This window comes from Tupaia chinensis, unplaced genomic scaffold, assembly GCF_000334495.1.
Source record: "Tupaia chinensis unplaced genomic scaffold, TupChi_1.0 Scaffold000528_1, whole genome shotgun sequence".
NCBI classification, from domain to species: Eukaryota; Metazoa; Chordata; class Mammalia; order Scandentia; family Tupaiidae; genus Tupaia; species Tupaia belangeri.
The window spans coordinates 603,436-622,286 of record NW_006160041.1 but is presented as its reverse complement, the minus strand read 5'-3'; the positions used below and the strand labels follow the sequence as shown (position 1 = coordinate 622,286).

Here is an 18,851-nt window from a genome sequence, read left to right as displayed (position 1 = left end):
CTTTCCCTTCTGTATTCTGGAAACCTTAGAAAACTTAGGTATTGATTAGTTGGTATAGAGGAAAAAAAGCTTAAATAAACTAAGCCTCAAAGTTCCATATAATGAGATCCTTGGATGTAGTCTAACATGGAACATCTTCAAACTGAAATCTGTAATGGCAACAAATAGTTTTATAGGAATGTTATGAATGTGCATCAGAGGTTGTTATCGAAAGAGCAGTGACATTATTCAGTATTTCACAGGAAGTAGTTTTACAACATTGTAAGAAACAGGATAGAAATACTAGGTAATTTATAAGGAAGGTAAATTATAAGGAAGGTTATACTGATTTTGAAGATTGTTTCATAATAAAATACATTATTCATGAATCTTCATTAGAAGATCTTATCTTCTGAGGTTTGCATTTTACTTGAAGCCAAGAGAACAGAGTAGACTATTTCCCAGAAAAAATTCATGTACGTATTCTTTTGTTTAGGGTCTACAAGGTAATGAAGCATCTTGGGTATTGTTAGTGATTCAAGAAACATACAGAATGTAATTCTGCCCTTAAAAGAGTTTATGGTCTTCCTGAAGAGACAACTAAGAAGTAAGTAATGATATAAGACAAAATATAATAAAGTGCTAAACTTTGTGATAAAAATTGCCTCTAGGGATTTTTAAAAAATGGCAAAATATATGTAACTATATAAATAAGGATTACTGGAGATAAAACTTAACTAGACCCTTAGGAGATAGGAAGGATTTGCATATGTAGACTGATATTCCAAATGTCAGCAAAAGAATAAACAAAGGCCGAAACGGGAACATTCATCCATCCATGCACTTCATCAGAATTTCTTAAGCCTCTATATGGGCTGGGCACTGAGCAAGGCCCTAGGATTTCAGAGTCAAACTGGACCTGATCCTTGCCTTCCAGGGAATTACAGCCTAGTAGAGAATAGCCAAGTAACTCATAAAGATGCCAGAGTGTTATAAATGCCCTGACAGAGTCATCATGGAGTTCTGCTGGAGCAGAGTCAAAAAGCATCTACGTCAGATCAGGAGTGGGGACAGGGAAGGGCTGGACAGGAGAAGAAAAGTTAGCTGTACTGGGGAGAGAGAGAGCCAAGTGGGGAGATGGTGCCTAGGCAGAGGAAACTGTATGTAAATGAAGGAGCAGAGAATAAAAATGGCAGACAATGGGGTGAGACTACTGCTTTGTGTCTACAGTTTTCTGATCTGCTTCCCAAAGTACATAGACACAGCTTTGAACAGCTAGATGAAAGACTAGGTGTCTGGACCCTTGCCAAAGAGCACACTAGTTCTTATCAAACAATTGAGAGAAGTTATATTCAGGATTGTCCAAGTTACATGCAATTAACTCTGTCCTCTAAATAATCATTATCTTACTTTTGCAAAAGGGACAATTACTTTTGCCCCTTTCTAAAACTGTCATCACTGATGTATGCGATAACTTTTTACAGGCACATAGGTCACGTCCAGAAGAAGTCATTGCGACATTAGCTCAATGAGGGCACTAACACGTCATTCAGTGTCCTCTATATAAAGTATGTAAAATATTTCCTTGAAAATAAGAACTAGGAAAAACCTTAACTTTTTCTCAGAATATTTCTGTCCCTTTGATAATAAGAATGATATACTCCAGTGACCATGCTTCCTTGTTTATCATGGCTGTTGAAAGATGAACAACCAAGGTTGGCCGCACAGTGCAGCCTTTAAGTGCAGTGCAGAGGAAGCTGGATTCACATGCTGAGCCAGCATTTGAATCTTGGTCCTGACAGCTTAAAAAATATGCTAGATGAGTTTCTGTCAGTTTCTCCTGACAGAATGGAGAACTGGAAGAGAAGGATTGCTCTCATTGGGGGATACTTTTTTGCGCTTACATGTGTTCCCTTAGGCATTAAAAAAAAACTCAGAACCAATTTTCACCTCAATTTCAGTACATTTAGTTGGGCTTATATATTAAAAAGTTTTGCATTATCTTGGTTTGGGGTCCTAATTTTCCTTTTAAATTTTATTATTTTAGTTTATTGCACATGGTTTTATACTTTAAGGTCCTATGCTAGAGGTGAAAGGTCTATGCTGTACTGGCTTAGCTACAATTCCATCCGAAGAAAATGGCCAGAAATGCATACTTTGGCAGCTTTGGATCACACGATCACACTAGGACCAGGCTAACATCTGTCTGGCAGGGACCTGCCACCTGGGGTGCTTCACTGGATGAATGAATGTGTATTCTGACTGTCTTCTGAAAATGGAATGCAAAACAGAGAGAAACAATCACACAGAGGGGCCAGGTCATGAGTACAGCAGCGCTGTTCACCTGGACAACACAAAGGCGCTGCTGAGCAGACAGCACATGCCCTGGTCAAGGGTGGGCTCACAGAGTTGCTGTTGGCCAGCTGAGCTGCTTATTGCCCCAGATAAGCTGCAGGTTTTTAATGAGGCCTGCCTCTAGAGGCCATTTCTTCCCTGTGTTTATGAGGGTCTCTCCCTTCTTGGTAATGAAAGGCCATTGTGGACGACTCATATTCTCTGCCGTATGAAGAAGAGAGTAAGTAAATGTACACGTGCACGATGGCGGTTTACTTTGGAGAAGAGTAGAAAGGATGAATAAATACAAGACAGAAGACCTGACATATTTCTAAGAAAGAGTAATAGTTTTGAAGATTTCATATTCCAATACCTGGTTAAAATGGAGAACAACTCATTATGTAATAAAATGGCAACACAGCCATTATAAGTTAAAAAAACCCTCTTGTCAAATTCTAAAATGGCTTCATTTGAACTTATCATACAACTTAATTTTCCTGGGAAGCAAATTAGAAATGAAAGGAAGGGGGAAAGAATCTAAGTCACTTTTCAGTTCAACAGATAGAAAAACCAGGAATTCTTCTACCCAATAACAACAAACAAATATTACTACTATGGCAACTTCTAACCAGCTGACTCTTTTCTTCACCTCATCATCTTACAACTAAGTTGGTTTTCCAACTTACACCCCGTCTTAAACTGAGGATGCAGCCTACCTTTACTGGAGCTAAAGGGATACTTCACACTTCCAAGTTGCTCCTCTCCAGCATCGGCTAACTGGGAAACCTGCATGCAGGCTTCAAGAGAAAAGAATCCTTGGATACCTATGCTGCTAAGAGGAAATGCCTACATGCTCAGAAGTTGACACAATAAGAGGATATTTTAAATTTTTATTTATTTAAATTTTCCTTCCTTCCTTCCTTCCTTCCTTCCTTCCTTCCTTCCTTCCTTCCCTTCGATAGTGTATGTACACGCACACATGCATGCATTGGCCCTCCAGTTCCTTAGGATCCTGAGTGCCTGTCTATGTGCCCGGCACATTTTTAGGTCGATGTGGGCATCTGAACCTGCGGTCAGCTATATGGCTTCCAGTTTTACAGGGCATTTGTGTTACCGCTGTGCCACAGTAGATGGGCTTGAGATTTCTGTGTGTGTGTATTTTACTAGGGATGATCATCCTGAAGACTGACGAGAATCTGAGTCTTTTCATAATCATAATTTAAAGAATAAAGGATAATATCAATGCCAATTGCAGAAATATACTTCAAGTCAGTATTCTTTAAGCCCTGCAGTTTTTACATCTTATACTCTTTGGGGCCCAGATCAAACTCTACAGAGGTTAGCAGAGTTGTACATCTTTCCATGGTATGTATAGTTCGCTTTTTTCCAAAGGCAGGCATGGCTTAGCATGCCATTCTCTTTCTTTAGAACTTTCAAGAGAAATTATGTCCTGAGGGTATATGGGTGGTAAAGCAAAGGTATGTGGCTATAACAAGTATCCCATTGAAACCAGTAGCAAGGTGTGTGGGTTCGCGGCATGGATTGATACCTGGAGTGAAATGTACAAAGACTCACAGAGGAAGGCAAGGTGCTGGTTACTTGCCCGGTCTAGGACTGCAAGAACAGACTGGATCTTCTTCCACCCAAATGAACGGGTATTACACACGACCACACAACTTTGCCACAAGATGCAGTGATAGGTACAGCTCGAACAATCCAGCGTGCCAGGATGTGTGTGTGTGTGTGTGTGTGTGCTTCTGTAATATAGGTGTTTTGAGAAAGCGGCCAATGCACTTTTTTTTGTCTCTATATAACAAAGTAGTAATTGTTAACAATCAAAGAGTCATAACTCCTCTTTTGGAATTTTGCCAGTTCAGCAAGAGACAATATCAATTTTAAGATGTTATCTTCCTCAGTAGCCTATTTCTTAATCCATTTCACAAATAGAGTTCCCTGGTTTTCTTTAAGGCAAATAAATGCCCTTGGGGTGAATTTTTACAAGTACCTCCCACTTATCCCAAACTGAAAGCCGGGTTGTCTTTTCCTTGACTTCCAACCAGGTTGTTCAGCTCTACTTGAGTTTTGTTTCTGAATGTACGAACAGTTACTAAATGAAAGAGGCCTCAGGACAGGAAAGCATGAAATTTCAATGGCTGAGAGCCAGGCAGTTTTGCCATGTAGAAGGATCCACATCCTTCTTGGGTGGCTACAGCCAAATCGAGGCTGGAAAACACATACTGATAAAACATCACTTGTGTAACACAGTCTGTAATGAAGTGCTGTGACCAGTTGCTTAGAAATGGGTGACATAAACCTAATTTATGGTTTTCCTGGTTCCTTGTACTACAAATTAAAGATATTCTTCCTATTGGTGTTTGTTCTAAGAATGTGCATGTTGGCTACAGTATAGTCAAGTTGGCGTGGCCAGAGGAGGAAAAGAGAACAAGGCTTGGAAGAAAGAGCTGATCATTCTCAAAGGTCCCAGGGAGGAGGTCATAAGGAAAGCCCCAGTGATAGTCAGGAGACAGGGGATAGGAGTGAGATGGAACGTCTAGGCTAGTGCCTTTACCAGGGTTTCCATGGGAAAGTAAAGGCAGGGCAAGTAAAAAAAAAAACCTTTGGATTGGCTAGCTGGAATAAGTCTGGCAGGATTTAAGCTCAGGGGTGGCATCTAGTTGCCTGGTACCTGTCTCTGGTATAATTTAGGGCCTGGAAAACTTTGGTTTGATGTGTGAGAATTCTAAAGGAAGTGGCTGGGGTTAGAGATCCCAGATTGGTTAGTCTGCATATGAAAGGTGTGCTTAGCCAGGTGCAGGCCTGCAGTCCCAGCTACTCAGGAGGCAGTGGCAAAGAACACAAGTTCCAGGCAAACGTGGGTAACACAGTGAGAGTCTGCCTCAAATCCCCCAACTCCAAAAAAGAAAAAAGAAAAAAAAAATAAAAAAGAAAGAGAGAGAAAGAGAAAGAAGAAGGCATACATGGGCCTTATTATTAACAGTTAATACACTTAGGAATTAAATAGCCCTGGGAGGGGCAGTCAGTCTTTCCACAAGTCTCTAAGGCATCCAAATGCCAAAGCATCTCACAGAAATAAGAAAAATTAGTTAATATAATCAGTCCTGTGAGGAACAGAAGCCAAACAGACAAATATGGAATCTAAGAAAACCCAGAATAATGTCTGTATTTAAAGATGAGACTTGCCCCGGGCAGCATACGGGGGTCTTAAACAGGCGTTAGCTCCTAATATCCTTCAGCTCAACTCCCTCTGTCCTTTGAGAAAGACAACTGATGCTTTTCAGTATTATATGACAGGCTATGCAAACACACTCCAAGTCCTCTAATCTAAACTGACTGCCTCCCCATACACGAAGAGGGCTGTCACAGCTGGTGAAGACATTGGTTTGTGACTGTGGTTGAAGGGACGTCTATCTAGACTACATTTACAACAAAAAGAAAGCATGCTTTGGGTGATGGGCTTTGGCTTCTGGAGTTCTTCTCACTTTAAAGGCTACCTAATTCCTCTCCTCAAGGATAGGCAGCCCACCGCCACCTCCCACCTGCCAGGTTGGTGTGCCACCCTCTGGAGCTCCCCTGCAGTCATGCTGGTGAGGACTGGACTGGACTTCTGAGCCACTGTCTTCTGTATCTACACACAGGTGGCATGCTGTCTCCCCCCGAGCACAGAAGCACCATCCTTGCCTAGGCACAGCTCAGGCTCAGCAGATTTGAGTTTGCGAAGAGAGATTTCAATGTTCAGCGATGGGCTTTTCTCCAATGCTTCTTTGCCGAGGATCCTATTTTGACGTGTAGTGTTCAGGGTGAACTGGAAGGGATACTGATGAGAAAGGTTCAAGGAAAATGATATTACGACCGCGGCAGGTCCAAGTCTCACAGTCCTGGAAACGGATGGATGTGAGTACTTCTTGGCAGGCTACTGGTTTGGTTTGGAGCTTGATATCACATTCATTCTTCTGGCTGCCAGTCTCCTGAAGGAAATATTGACCTTCTCACTTTAGCTTTCTATATTTTAATAGTTGTTCGCCACTGTAGGCTGCTCAGTATCAGAACGAAAGGGACTCTGGTTGTTTTCCATTCCTTGGGTACATTTTGGTAGGTGACCAAGCTATGGATTTGGTGTTCCTTTCTCTCCTCTCATTCCTCTCTGGAATGAGTTTAGATGGGCTGGGAAAGATATTTCAACTTTTCTGATCCAACGTAAATGAATCCTGTGGTGGGTAAATAATTTTCCTCTCTGCTTTGCTCTCCTGGGGTATTTTGATGAATAATGCTTCTCAAATAAGTTTATAAATATTTCCCTAGAGGCGAGACGAGCATTAAGCTCATAGCAGGTATGCCGTCCATGCTTCAGTGTGGAGGGCAGAGCAAAGGGGAAAGGAATCAGCAAAGCCTTGAAGTTTCACAGAATTTTCCGGTAGTTTTGAGGGCCGTGGCTGGGAACAAAATACTGAGGGCAGCATTGGTGAAGGTGGACACAGCCTCACAAGATCAAGTTAGACCATCCCTTCAATCTATGATTTTGGATGGACATAGAATGGGGGTTATAGTTTATTTTACTGCTGATTATGGCACATTTTATTCTAAATAACTCAGCAAAAAACATAAATTAATTTTTCAACCTCACCAAAAATGGTTTTACAAATTTTTCCCTCCCTACTTTCCATTATCTGAAAGTATAGTTCACTAACTACCTAATTCCAGTCTAAAAGCCTATTACAAAAAAAAAAAAAAAATCCATTCTCTTTCCAGAGGATTGCAACTTGGCCATAAAATATGATGTTTTCCAATATATTCTGTTACACTTTACCTGTGATAACTCAATCATAGCTTTCATTTCTTTCTTTGATTTGTTTCCAAATCCCCACCTTTTTAAACAAAAGCCTCTAGTAATAGTAATTTCTTACTGCCACAGCACCACCTACTGGTAGACTGCTAGAGAAGCAAACGATATATCTGCAGCTCAACTTTGACCCATGGTGTTGGGGTTTTCTGAGCTCTGGTTTTCTAAAGCCCCAACCTCACTGTCGCTTTGAGGAGCTATCACATCTCTGAAGAGCTACTAAGTCTCTTGCTGTGGCATCAGTCAGCAAGTGACAATGATACAATCATGCTCTTACTCTTATTGTTACCTTAAATTGGCCCTGACTTCACCGACTTTGATTTTCTCTGTCCTATAACTGTAGCAAGGGCTCCAGGTTGTGTGGGCAAGGGTTTGGATCTGGCGAAAATAACCTGGGGAGCTTCCAAAGTTCCTGAAAAACGGAAAAAAAAAATCCCTACTTAACACTACATTTGACATCAGCTCATAGGACAAGAGGTAAAACTAAAACTAGGTTAAGGGATCACTGTTCTCCCAGATGTTGTGGCCCCACTTCTTGCCGAATACCAAATCCAAGGTCTCGCTCTTGCTTCCTGACAATGTGAGGGTGGGTAATCAACCCACATTCTTACCCCTCTCGCCCTGGGGACAAAGGAACGTTTTGAGAGTAATAAAGGGCAGAGGACACTAGGACAAGCATCTCAGGAGCTTTATTTATTTTCATTTTTAACCTATTATACTCCAGATCTACTCAGGAGCTCCAACTATATAACCATGATGAAAAGAATTGGATGATAAAAATAGGTCATTCTGCGGAGAGCTGTCAGGCTAATAATTTCACTTGGAAGTTAAAGTGACTTCTAGATCCTTTGGGTTTAAGCTCCACTGGGCTTACTTTATATTACGGTGAGTTCCTTTTTCTTGTTGTCTCAGGGACACTAGGAAATGGGCAGAACAGTCGCACTGATGTGTGGCCACCCCATGCCAATCAGGCCAACAACACAGAGCTATGGTGCATTTGACCAGGGCCCCAGATCATAAACATTTAACAAGGACAGTGCTTCTGACTTCTCATAAATGAAATAAATCCATCACTGATTTTCCAAATGTGGTAAGGTCCCTTCCACCAACTACAGCCCAAGAAGAACTTAAAAATAAAAGAAGTTGGCCCCAGAACAGGAAAGGCTTAGGTGAAGCTGAGCGGCAGATGTGAAGGCAGCTGGTGTGACTTCAGACTCCTACAATAGCGGTGGTTTACGTGATTAAGTCAGCACGAGAGAAATGTCAGTATCTAATTGGCTGCTCTCTGCTATTTTAGTTCACCATCACCACTTTGGAACTCAGAACGCCACAGTTATAAAGAAGGAGGACCAATGACTTTGGCTTTGGGTCAATGGCCCCCACTCTCGTTTCCTTCTCAAATTTCCAAGTTTGCTGACACTACACCTTCCCTCCATTGCACTCTTAGAATATATAGCTCGAGGTTTGGAAGTCAAGGGAAAGTAAGATGCAGGGAGCGTTGCAGGCTCTCAGCTAGGAGCTTCCACACTCACTATCTCATTTAATGCTCATAATAAAAAGAATGCCATTAGCTCACCACAGGTAGGATGGACTCAGTTATTTTTTAACAGTAGCTTGGATGAACTACTCTTATTCAGACTGGGGAACAAAGTTACAAGTATTCAAGTCAGGTTGGCCAAGTACAGGGGAAGGACTAAGGGGCCAGGAAAGAGACATTTGCTATATTCATGAACTCATTAATACCATGTTTAACCAACTAAGTTAACTGGACCAGAAAGGGGCTAGTTACCTATCAAAGAATGTTTAGGAATTCCTGTATGGACACAACCCTGCCAAGTCCTAGGGAGGAGTAAACTTTTTGATTAATTAAAAAAGTTGTTTTCCCTTCTTATGGGTTTCAAGAAAAATGGTGCTAATTAGTCATCTTAACCTTTTCCTTTTCATACGATATCCCTCTGAATCCCTAAAATAACTGCTTATAATACAGAAATCACAGGATTTAGAGTTGAAGCACTCACTACTTGTGTCAATCACCATAACAGGGTTATGGGTCAATGGCCCCCACTCTCGTTTCCTTCTCAAATTTCCAAATTTGCTGACACTACATCTTCCCTCCACAGCACTCTTAGACTATATAGCTCGAGGTTTGGAAGTCAGGGGAAAGTAAGATGCAGGGAGCGTTCCAGGCTCTCAGCTAGCTTTCACACTCACATATGATGATGATAAAATGTCTACTGGGAAGCATAGAAAATGCCTGATTCCAACTGTACCATGCTAATTGGTGTTTCTTTTCCTAGGGATCAGAAACACCAGGAAAATCACAGGGCTAGAAATAAATTCAAGGGAGTTAGAGGCCCAGAGTCACTGGGTGACAGAGTAGTAAACAACAGGCCACCCAACAAACAAGGTACAAAGAGTACCTTCTACCTGTTACCTTAAGGTAGAAGAAGGGAAGAAAAGGTTCATCTAAGAAGCTGTGGCTGGGGCTGGGGTGGGGGGCGGGGAGAATAGAACTTCTTGTTCTGTGGATTTATGCTGATGCCAAGTTCAGAATGACTGTCACAAAATTTTCTAAGTAACTTCACCAAGCACTTGTAAAAGTTTATTCACGGTCAAGATGCTACAAGTATGCTCCACCCGACCCCTCACGTTTCCAACGGGCTTGGCCAGAACACCGGCGCAGAGTCCAGTCAATTCTTCATCAGTCAGGCCTGTAAACGATGCAGCCAGGCTCCCCAGAGTTTCCCGGGCTTTAGGAACGTCTCTAGCTTTAAGCAGACTTGATGAGCTGGCGGGGCTCTAACAGCTATATTTCATAGAAATCCTTCAAGCTTTGTCCATGATTCTCTTAGTCATCACTTCTAAGTCCTTAATAATCACAGGAGGAGATTTCCTTAAAAATGTGGCCAACAGGTAGCGTGGTAGTCAAGGCACTGGACTCCCACATGGCTGACCATGGTTCGTGTGTCAGACCCAGCGGCTTGAAGATCACGTTGGACATATGTGTGTGCATGACCAAAATCCCAAGAGGAGAATTGAGGAGAAGAGATTGAGGAGTGGCCATTTCCCTCTTGGGAGAATACATGTATTTCTCACTTCTTCTCTGTTTCTCTCTGTCTCTCTTCAGAGAGTACATGTGCTCCATGGTAAAAAAAAAAAAAAAAAAAAAAACCATATTCTACAAATTCTTTTTTTTCTGGAGGTGGGGGCGATGGGGGAGGCAGGGGCACTAGATACTCACTGAGTATTTCTTCAGTTTATATTTTAAGACTCTAAACAGAGAAGAAACCTTTGACTCTCATTGTAGCAATACCTGACAGGGGTGCAGATACAGAGCCCTTTCATGTGTACTGCTTTGTTTAATCCCCACAGGAAGCTTACAAGGCATATGTAATTATCCCTCTGACACAGTCAAGGAGCTGTGTCTCCAGGTGTCTGTAATCATTTTAAGGTACATTACGTCAGCCCTCCACCCCTACCTCTTTGTACCCTGCCTGATACTCCTCAATGGCTCCTTGTGGCTGTCAGGGAGGCAACCATGTTCCCAACATGGCTCACAAGCTGCTCCTGCTCCCTCCCAACCTTTGCTCTTGCCACTCACTGCTCATGCTTGAGTCCCCAGCCACGCTGACCCATGAGGACTCTTGGAATGCATCACGCTTTCATTGTCCCCTGGTCTGTGCACATGGTTCCCTTTTAGTGGAACCCCTTCACATCACATATTCCCTTTCCTGGCTGGCTTGCCCACTTTGAAATCTTAGCTTAAAGCTTCCTTCCTACAGATCTTCCTCTACAGATAAAAAAAAAAAAAAAAATTACACATTTTATATATTTCATGTATAAAAATGAAATCCCAGTCAAATACAGGATATTTTGATGAAATGCTGCAAATCTGAGCATTCTACCAGGCTGGGTAGTTTCACTTATCCCATACTAGTTCTATAAAACACCTAGGCTGCTGAAGTTATTTAAAGAAGAATGTAATACAAATGCCCATCTGACAATGCTTGGAGAGCCTAGATACTTCGTTCTTTGATCGGGAGCACTCTTTGGGGGTAGAAGAGGGAGTACACCGAGCCCCGCACCTTCCCTGCTAGTGCCCACTAACCTGTGGTGCTGGTGATGGGCACAAAGGCTGCAGAGTTAAGGCTGCTCTGGAGTCCATTCAGCTGCCCTTCTGCGGAGGACCCTCTGAAACACAAAGGAGCTCAGTTAGACCTGCAGAGGAACAGCAAGGTCAAGTACAGGCCCTTCAATGGCTGTGCCATAGAGATTCCATGTAGCTCATTCTCTTGCTTCTTTCAAGACTTGGTTCAAATGTCATCTTGCTAGGAAAGATCTCAACGACCAACTTAAACCCTTCTAAAGTATGTATATTTTAAAATTCATTGTCTATTTCTCTCCACTGAAATGTAGCCTCAAGAAAGCACAGCAGGTAGTAAGGTGGTTAAGGTTCTGGACTCCCATACAGCTGATCACAGTGTGTGTCTCAGCCATGGTAAGTTGAAAATCACACCTAGTACATCTGTGTGCATGCTCAAAATCCTGAGAGGGGAGTAGAGGAGAAGGGACTGCAGTATGGCCATCCCCTCTGGGGGTGGTGGTGGTGGTGGTGGTGGTTTCTCATATTCCCTCTCTCTCCCTACAAGTCCTATGGCAAAAGTTAAAAAAAAAAAAGAAAAAAAGAAAAAAAAGAACAGGCTTTAGAGACTGTGTGTCCAGTACCTAAAACAGTGTCTGGCACAAAAATAGGTACTCAGCAAAAGGCTGTTCACTGAATGGGTAATTAAGTTCCTGGCATTGTTTTAGAGAAATCATACCAAAATATAGTTGTTAAAATCCAAGATTCATGTAGACCACTGGTTTTCAACTGGGGAAGGGAGGAGAGGAATATTTTGCCACACTCTCCCTCCTTCAGTGGGGATATCTGGCAATAAGATCAAGTCATTTGTAGTTATCAAAACCAGAGTGGCAGCTAGTGGGTAGAGGCCAGTAATGTGAATCCTACAGTACACAGGAGAATGCCCCAAACAAAGAATTATCTAGTCTAAACTGTCAACAGAGCCAAGGTTGAGAGATCATTACATAGCACTCCCCTACACACTCCATACCAACTTAGACAAAGACAGGACAGAGTATATTTGATTCTTTGGACAGAGATTCATAGCCATATGTTTCAGAAATTCTGTGACTAGTTCAATGCCCTACAGACCATATCAAGTCTCTCTGTTAGAGGCTCTAACAGCTCTTTATAATACTTTTGTTGCTTTTATCAAGATTATAATTATAAATTTGGATAACTGGTTGCTTAATGTGTCATCCTTACTATCAATAGAATGTAAGCTCCACAAAGACAGAGACTGTTATTAGTCTTAATGTATCTGTGGCTTCTAACATTGCATTTTGCACACATCAGTTCCTTAATAAACATGATATTAAAGAATCTGACCCACTGCACCCATAAATACATTTATTTTTGGGCTCATCTCCCTTGATTTCAATGGGTGTATAAAAATTTAACCTGGAGGGGACAGCTCCATAGCCTAGTGGCTAAAGGATCTCACATAATTAATCCTGGTTCTATTAGAATCCTGGCCACACTAGCTTGAAACACACACTGGATGTGTGCATGCATAACCCAAATCTGGACAGGATGGAGAAATGGCAAAGGGACGATGGTGTGACCACACCCCATTTTCAGGTGCTTTCTCCTCTCTCTCTGGCAAGCACATGCACGCTCTGGCAATTCTTTTTTTTTTTTTTGGAGAGGTCTTCAGTACAGGGCACGTGCATTCGCCAGACAGACAGAGAGAGTCAGAAAGCGAGAAATCACCCCCCAGGGGGGATGGTCACGCTGCAATCCCTTCTCCTCCATTCTCCTCTTGGGATCTTGGGCACGCACACACACGCGCCTGGCGTGAGTTTTAAGCCACCGGGTCCGGGACACGAACCACGGTCGACTACGTGGGAGTCCAGCGACATAGCCGTTACACTAACTGCTGGTTCCCCACGCTCTGGCAATTCTGACCATCCTCTCTAGCATGCTTTTAACCTGGGGACTAATGCTTTTGTAAGTTCAGTTCTTTGCTTCGTGTTGCTCGGCAACATCAAATCCAACCTTTAGTACTCCTCTCCCCATACTGCTTTCTAGTCATTCCTTCATACAACCAGTATTTGCTAACCGTTCCCTGTGTTTAGTACTAGAGGAGAGAGAAAGACGCTAAAGCAAAAACATGACACTGACTGTGTGCTAAATGCTACAGAGAAAAAGAACAAGTGTTAGACGAGATTGAAACAGGGAAATCTGATTTAGATAGTGAGGAGACTGGTCAAGGACGGTCTTCCAGAGAAAATCTTATTTCATTCAAGTCATGAAGTTATGAGAAGTAGGTACTAGCTTAGAGTAGCCTTCATGAAAGAGCTTTTCCTTTTTTATTAAAGAATTATTTGATTCAACTTTATTAATTATTATTATTTATTATTATTTGACTAGAGAAAGACAGAGAGAGAGAGGGAAAGTGAGAAAGCAAGCCGCCAGGTCCAGGACTTGATCCGCAGACAATTGGGAGTCCAGCGGCTTGAACCACCACACCAGCTGCCAGCCTCCAAAAGAGCTTCCTATAAAAAAATAGCATATATACTGATTTTGCAACAGAAAGGGAATTAGAATGTCCCATGAACTTTTAAAAACCAGCAAAGGGGGAATGCTGGGAGTAGGACTAATCAGGCAACATTTACCAAACTCCTTTGACAGGAACCACCTGGAATCACTGGGGTCAGGATAGGGCTTAGACCTACCCCAGAACTCAGGCATTGTAACAGTGGCCCAAGTGCCCAGGTGATTCACTGGGGAAATGGGAACTAGGTATAGAGGGAGTGGTATGAGGTGCACTTGGACACTGTGGAACAGGTTTAGGTGTCCAAGTGGCCCCTGACCCCTGAAAGAGACTTCCCTCCTGAGAAATCACAGCCCAGGAACAGTGCAAGGATCCCACTGTCTTATAGCCCTTCCCCCTCGACAAGCTACAGTTGGGGTCCTATCCTCTGTTTCCCACTTTCTTTCTTTTTTGACATAGGGTGTATGCGCTCGCTTGTGTGTGTGTGTGTGTGTGTGTGAGAGAGAGAGAGAGAGAGAGAGAGAGCGAGCGCTAGTGAGAGGGAAAGCTGACCTGCACACACAAATGCCTGGCATAATTTTCAAGCCACCAGGTCTGCGACTAGAACTATGGTCAGCCACGTGGGACTCCAACACCTTAACCACTATGTTACCTGCTGCCCCCATCTTTCCTTATATCCCTAAAGCTCCCCTACCCTAAGAATGACTGTGTAGTGGGAGGGTGCTGGACTCCCACATGATCGACTGCAGTGTGAATCCCAGCCCTGGCAACTTGTCATCTCACCTTCCCTCTCTCTGGTGAGTGTATGTGCCCTATAGCAAATTTAAAAAAAAAAAAAAAAAAAGAGGGAGGTTGTCTCTTTTCCCACTTCCCTCAGCGTCTGAAAGCTACATTTGAAATGTTTATGCATTTTATTTTAGGCCTTACGGACCCCAAACCCAACCAACGTATCTGTGAGCTGGAATTTGCTCCTTTAGGTCCCAAGTGAAAAAGCAATATTCTGGATGACTCTTTCCTTACAGAGCTGAAAATCTTTAGGCCATGATGCCTGTCTTAGGAGCAGCTGAGTGGAGAAAAGCCATGGGGCTGGGCTCAGGAACATAGAAGGCATCCTGCATGTTAGTGGTTGAAAAGGGAAGCAAAACCTTTGGGTCAGTAGAAGAAACAGAGGCAGTGAACAGGGAGTTACCTGAAGGATTAGAAGAGTCCCTGCAGTCTAGACACAATGAATTCTGGTTCCCCCAAACTGTCTAACCTTCTCCCTCTCTCTGGAACTCTCAATCCACCCTTTGCCTTCAGAGGTTTTATCCTATTCCTAACCCAAGACCTCCTAAGCCCATGGTCCCTGTTCTCCTCATTCCTCCATCCGCCTTCCTCCCACTGACTCCAAACACAGCTCTGAGAGCCATCCTGATTCAGAATTCAAATACTTTAAGTAATTCTACTACTTCTCCCAGAGGGTTCCCATTCCCCCTGTGATGGAGAAATGTGTTCATAGCAGTCCAAGGGGAAACTCTTGAGTGGACTTTTCCATGGAAAATCCATCTGGTGCACAAAATGGCTTAGGTCTGCTATTACTAATTTAGGCACATTATGGGTAAATACACTTTTGTTGTGATAACATCATTTCCTTGAGAAAATGTATTCCAACTTCTGGACAAACCAGTACTAAATGAGAACTTTGAAACACAGCTTATATACAGCCTGTATGTTCATTTCCCTGTAATGATTCTTCGCTGCTTTCCTGGGCTTTAGAAAATATTTACCTAAGGATGTATGTATGTATGTATTCCCTTTAAGTCTCTGTGTTGCCTTTAAGTCACTTACTGTGCTTAACCGACACGGGGTAACAGGACCAACCTCACAGGGTTGTTGAGGCTTAAATAAAATGGTGACTGTAAAACACATCTTAGCAGTGACTGGTGTTAAAAGGCACTATAATAAACATTATTATTATCACTTTTACTTAAGAATACCAATCAATGTTCTTAGCAACAATCATAAGCCTATCTACACAAAGAAATACAGAAATATCAAACTGGATCACCCATTGACTTCAATAGCACTATGGGATATTAGTGCTAAACTGTAGAGAAATGACCAGAATCTGGAATTAGTTAATAGCAACTTGCTATTAAAATCAGAAGGTAATTAACTGGCAACCTATGAGGCGGAAATTTCATAGTCAAAATTACTGTTAAGATCCTTCAGGAAGAAAGGTTCCACTTGAGATCGACAAACTGTCTCTTAATAAATCTTCTCTGCCAGTATCAAGATGAATCGCTCTTCCACTGTGGACCAAAGAAGTAGGTGGCTTATATTAAGGGTCTGTGTTGTATAAAATATGTATCTTTTTAATTTTCATTTATTTATTTTTTGGAGAGATTTTTGCTATAGGGCTTGTGCACTCATGGAGAGAGAGAGAGAGAGAGAGAGAGAGAAAGTGAGAAATTAATCCCTGGGGGGATGATCATGCCACAATCCCTTCTCCTACATTCTCCTCTAGGGATTTTGGGCACACATGCACACAGTGCCTTGACCACTATGCCACCTGCTGGCCCCTAAAATTTGCATCTTTAAGCATGAGAATAACAGTAGAGTGGTGGCTCTTCCCATAAGAAAAGCTCACAGGAACTGAGACTGCCCAGAGGGTTAACATAGCTCCCATCTCATCCTGCGTGGACTATCAAATGGTTCCAACCACTTTAAGAAATCATCATTCTTTTTCTCTTTGAACAGTTGAATGTGCAAAGTTAAATGTGTGCCTGATGCAGCTTCCTTACTTGATGTTTTCTGATCACATTACCTGTGGAATATGCAAAGGTGGGTAAAGATGAATTCAGGAAAACGAGCTGTAGAAGTACTAAGAACTTCACAGTGAGAGGGCCAGATGGTGGTGTAGTTGTAATGCAAATGAGCCCCCATGAGAAGGTTCTGGGTTTGTGTCCCAGGCCTATCTTCATAGGCCGGGAACACACACACATATAGATACATAATTTGGACTGGCTGAGACGGGGGCCGAATCATGGCAGGAGGAACCTGTTGGCGTTGCCCCTCTGTCTCATGGGAGAAATCTTTAAGTACAATTTTTCAGTGAGAAATATTGAGAAGACAGGACAAGAAAGGTGATATTAACTTTACACTATACAAAAGTTACAGTCCAAACCCAATGAAACTAATACACAGGGTCTCAAAAAGTTAATGGAATGGGGTCAGCAGGTGGTGTGGTGGTTGAAGGTGCTAGCTCCCCCATGGCTAACCATGGTTTGAGTCTCAGACTTGGTGGGTTCCTTTCTCACTTCCCCCACTCCCACCTTCCATCTCTCTCTGGTCAAATTGGAAATAATAATAAATAAAATTAAAATAATTCTTTAAAATAAAACGTTAGTGGAAAATGTACTATGTGAAACTATGAGTCAATCTCTTTTTTTTTTTTTTTTTTTTTGGTACCAAAATAAACTAGTCTTTAATTCTTCTTCCTGGAAATGGTGCAGAGTCTAGGAGGAAAGTGTCAGAGGCTGAGAGTTAGAGGCTGTGGTAACGGACTCCATCAGGCCCTTCTCTGACAACGAACTGTCTGACTGCGATTATTGAAAACTACTGAGGGCAAGCTGCTGATTAACTTAGCCACTTACAAACCATGATAGGAAGTGTGTGTTGTTGTGATAAACAATGAAAAGAAACCTATTAATAGTGAGCTGCTCCTTTCAACTAAGACAGTATCTTTCCTTAGGACATGTTCACAGCTTGTCTCTGAAGAGCTTCCTTAAATATGAAATGTATAATTGCTATCCCAGAATTTGATTCACTTGCTTCAGACCTTTCTACTCCTCTCGCCTCTTCCGCTTTTCTGAAGTGTAAGAGCCTGACACGGGCGTTATTTCTACTTCCGGACCTTGCAAAGAAGTTGTTCAATGATGTGTTACAAATAAATAATACCCTTACGAGATGAAAATTTGTCTTTTTTCCCCCCTAGTGCAAGTCCCTAGTGCATGTGTCATCCCTAGGGAATATAAGCTCATCAAATGGCCAGCATCAAGACCACACCATATAGCCGGCCTACACAGCACAGCTCATCAGTTAGAGGGTTCGACTGACAGTCCCGCCACCCATTGTGCAGTAAGGCTCCTGACGTACTTTGTCATGGTTATTCTCTCCTTTACTTGTGGTTTCCTCTGTTCTTCCTTTTGCCCATTATTTTGATCAGCGGAAACTTTTTCTGAAAGTGATATGTGTTCTTTAAGGTCTGTTTTGTCCATTACTTCACAAGGCTGACTGTGGTTTGGTGCTATATACTGTCTCCTTTGGGTTCTTTTCAGGGTTTTCCGCATCTCTAACACAGGGGTACTCGCTTTCTATTTCAACGATCTAGTGAAAGTTTGTCTTGGATTCATGCCACCACCTCAGAGATGACCTTACTGTAGAAAAAAAAGGACCCACAAAAGGAAAACGCTCAAGAATTTACAAGAGCAAAGCTAGCAATGCTGACTTTGCCAGGCCTGTGGCAAAACAGTCATGGTTGAATTTGTGAAGGTCCTGGAAACAAACACTCCCAAACTTGATCATTTTTATCAAATCCTGGTGATAACCAATCTTTTTCAATTCAATTCCTAAAGGAGAGAAGAAATCTCAAAAGTGAAAGTTAAGTTGAGGAAATGAATTAAGAAAAAAAAGGAACATGCCTTTTGACTCTTCTTAGCAAACATTTACTCACATATTAAAACAGATTAAATAAATTACAACTTTCCTTGCAACACACCTACCCCCACACAGCTATGTGTGTGCTTCTTCTTTTTATCTATAGATCCAGGGATAATACAGGATAATATATACATTTCACAAACAGAAGCTAATATGCTAATATTTAGAATATAAAAATTAGAACATTATTAATTAGAGTGAAGATCCAAGACCAATTCAAGGAACATTTAATTAGTGGAGTCAACTTTTGTGCAGCAATGGCTCACAGAGCTCCAATTTTTTTTTCTTTTAAGAATTAATTAATTTATTTATTTTAATTCGACCAGAGAGGGACAGAGTGAGAAAATGAGAGAGAGAGAAAG

At 42.0% G+C, this 18,851-nt stretch overlaps 1 protein-coding gene across 17 annotated transcripts in view; it reads right to left on the bottom strand.

Annotated features, from left to right (window-relative positions):
• TTLL5 (tubulin tyrosine ligase like 5) overlaps nucleotides 1-18,851 on the bottom strand; it is a 330,457-nt gene that overhangs the window by 24,783 nt on the left and 286,823 nt on the right. For 15 of the 17 annotated variants that reach the window (XR_003550803.1, XM_027775153.1, XM_006157045.3 and 12 more), the window contains 2 exons: nucleotides 11,280-11,362; nucleotides 7,461-7,583 (listed from right to left, as the gene is read on the bottom strand). Coding sequence is in view for 16 of the 17 variants with exons in the window: in XM_027775153.1 (XP_027630954.1) it covers nucleotides 7,462-7,583; nucleotides 11,280-11,362 (205 nt within the window). In the remaining variant the exon portion in view is untranslated. The remainder of the gene's footprint in view (nucleotides 1-7,460; nucleotides 7,584-11,279; nucleotides 11,363-18,851) is intronic. The other 2 variants (XM_027775160.1, XM_027775161.1) reach the window with 1 other exon arrangement.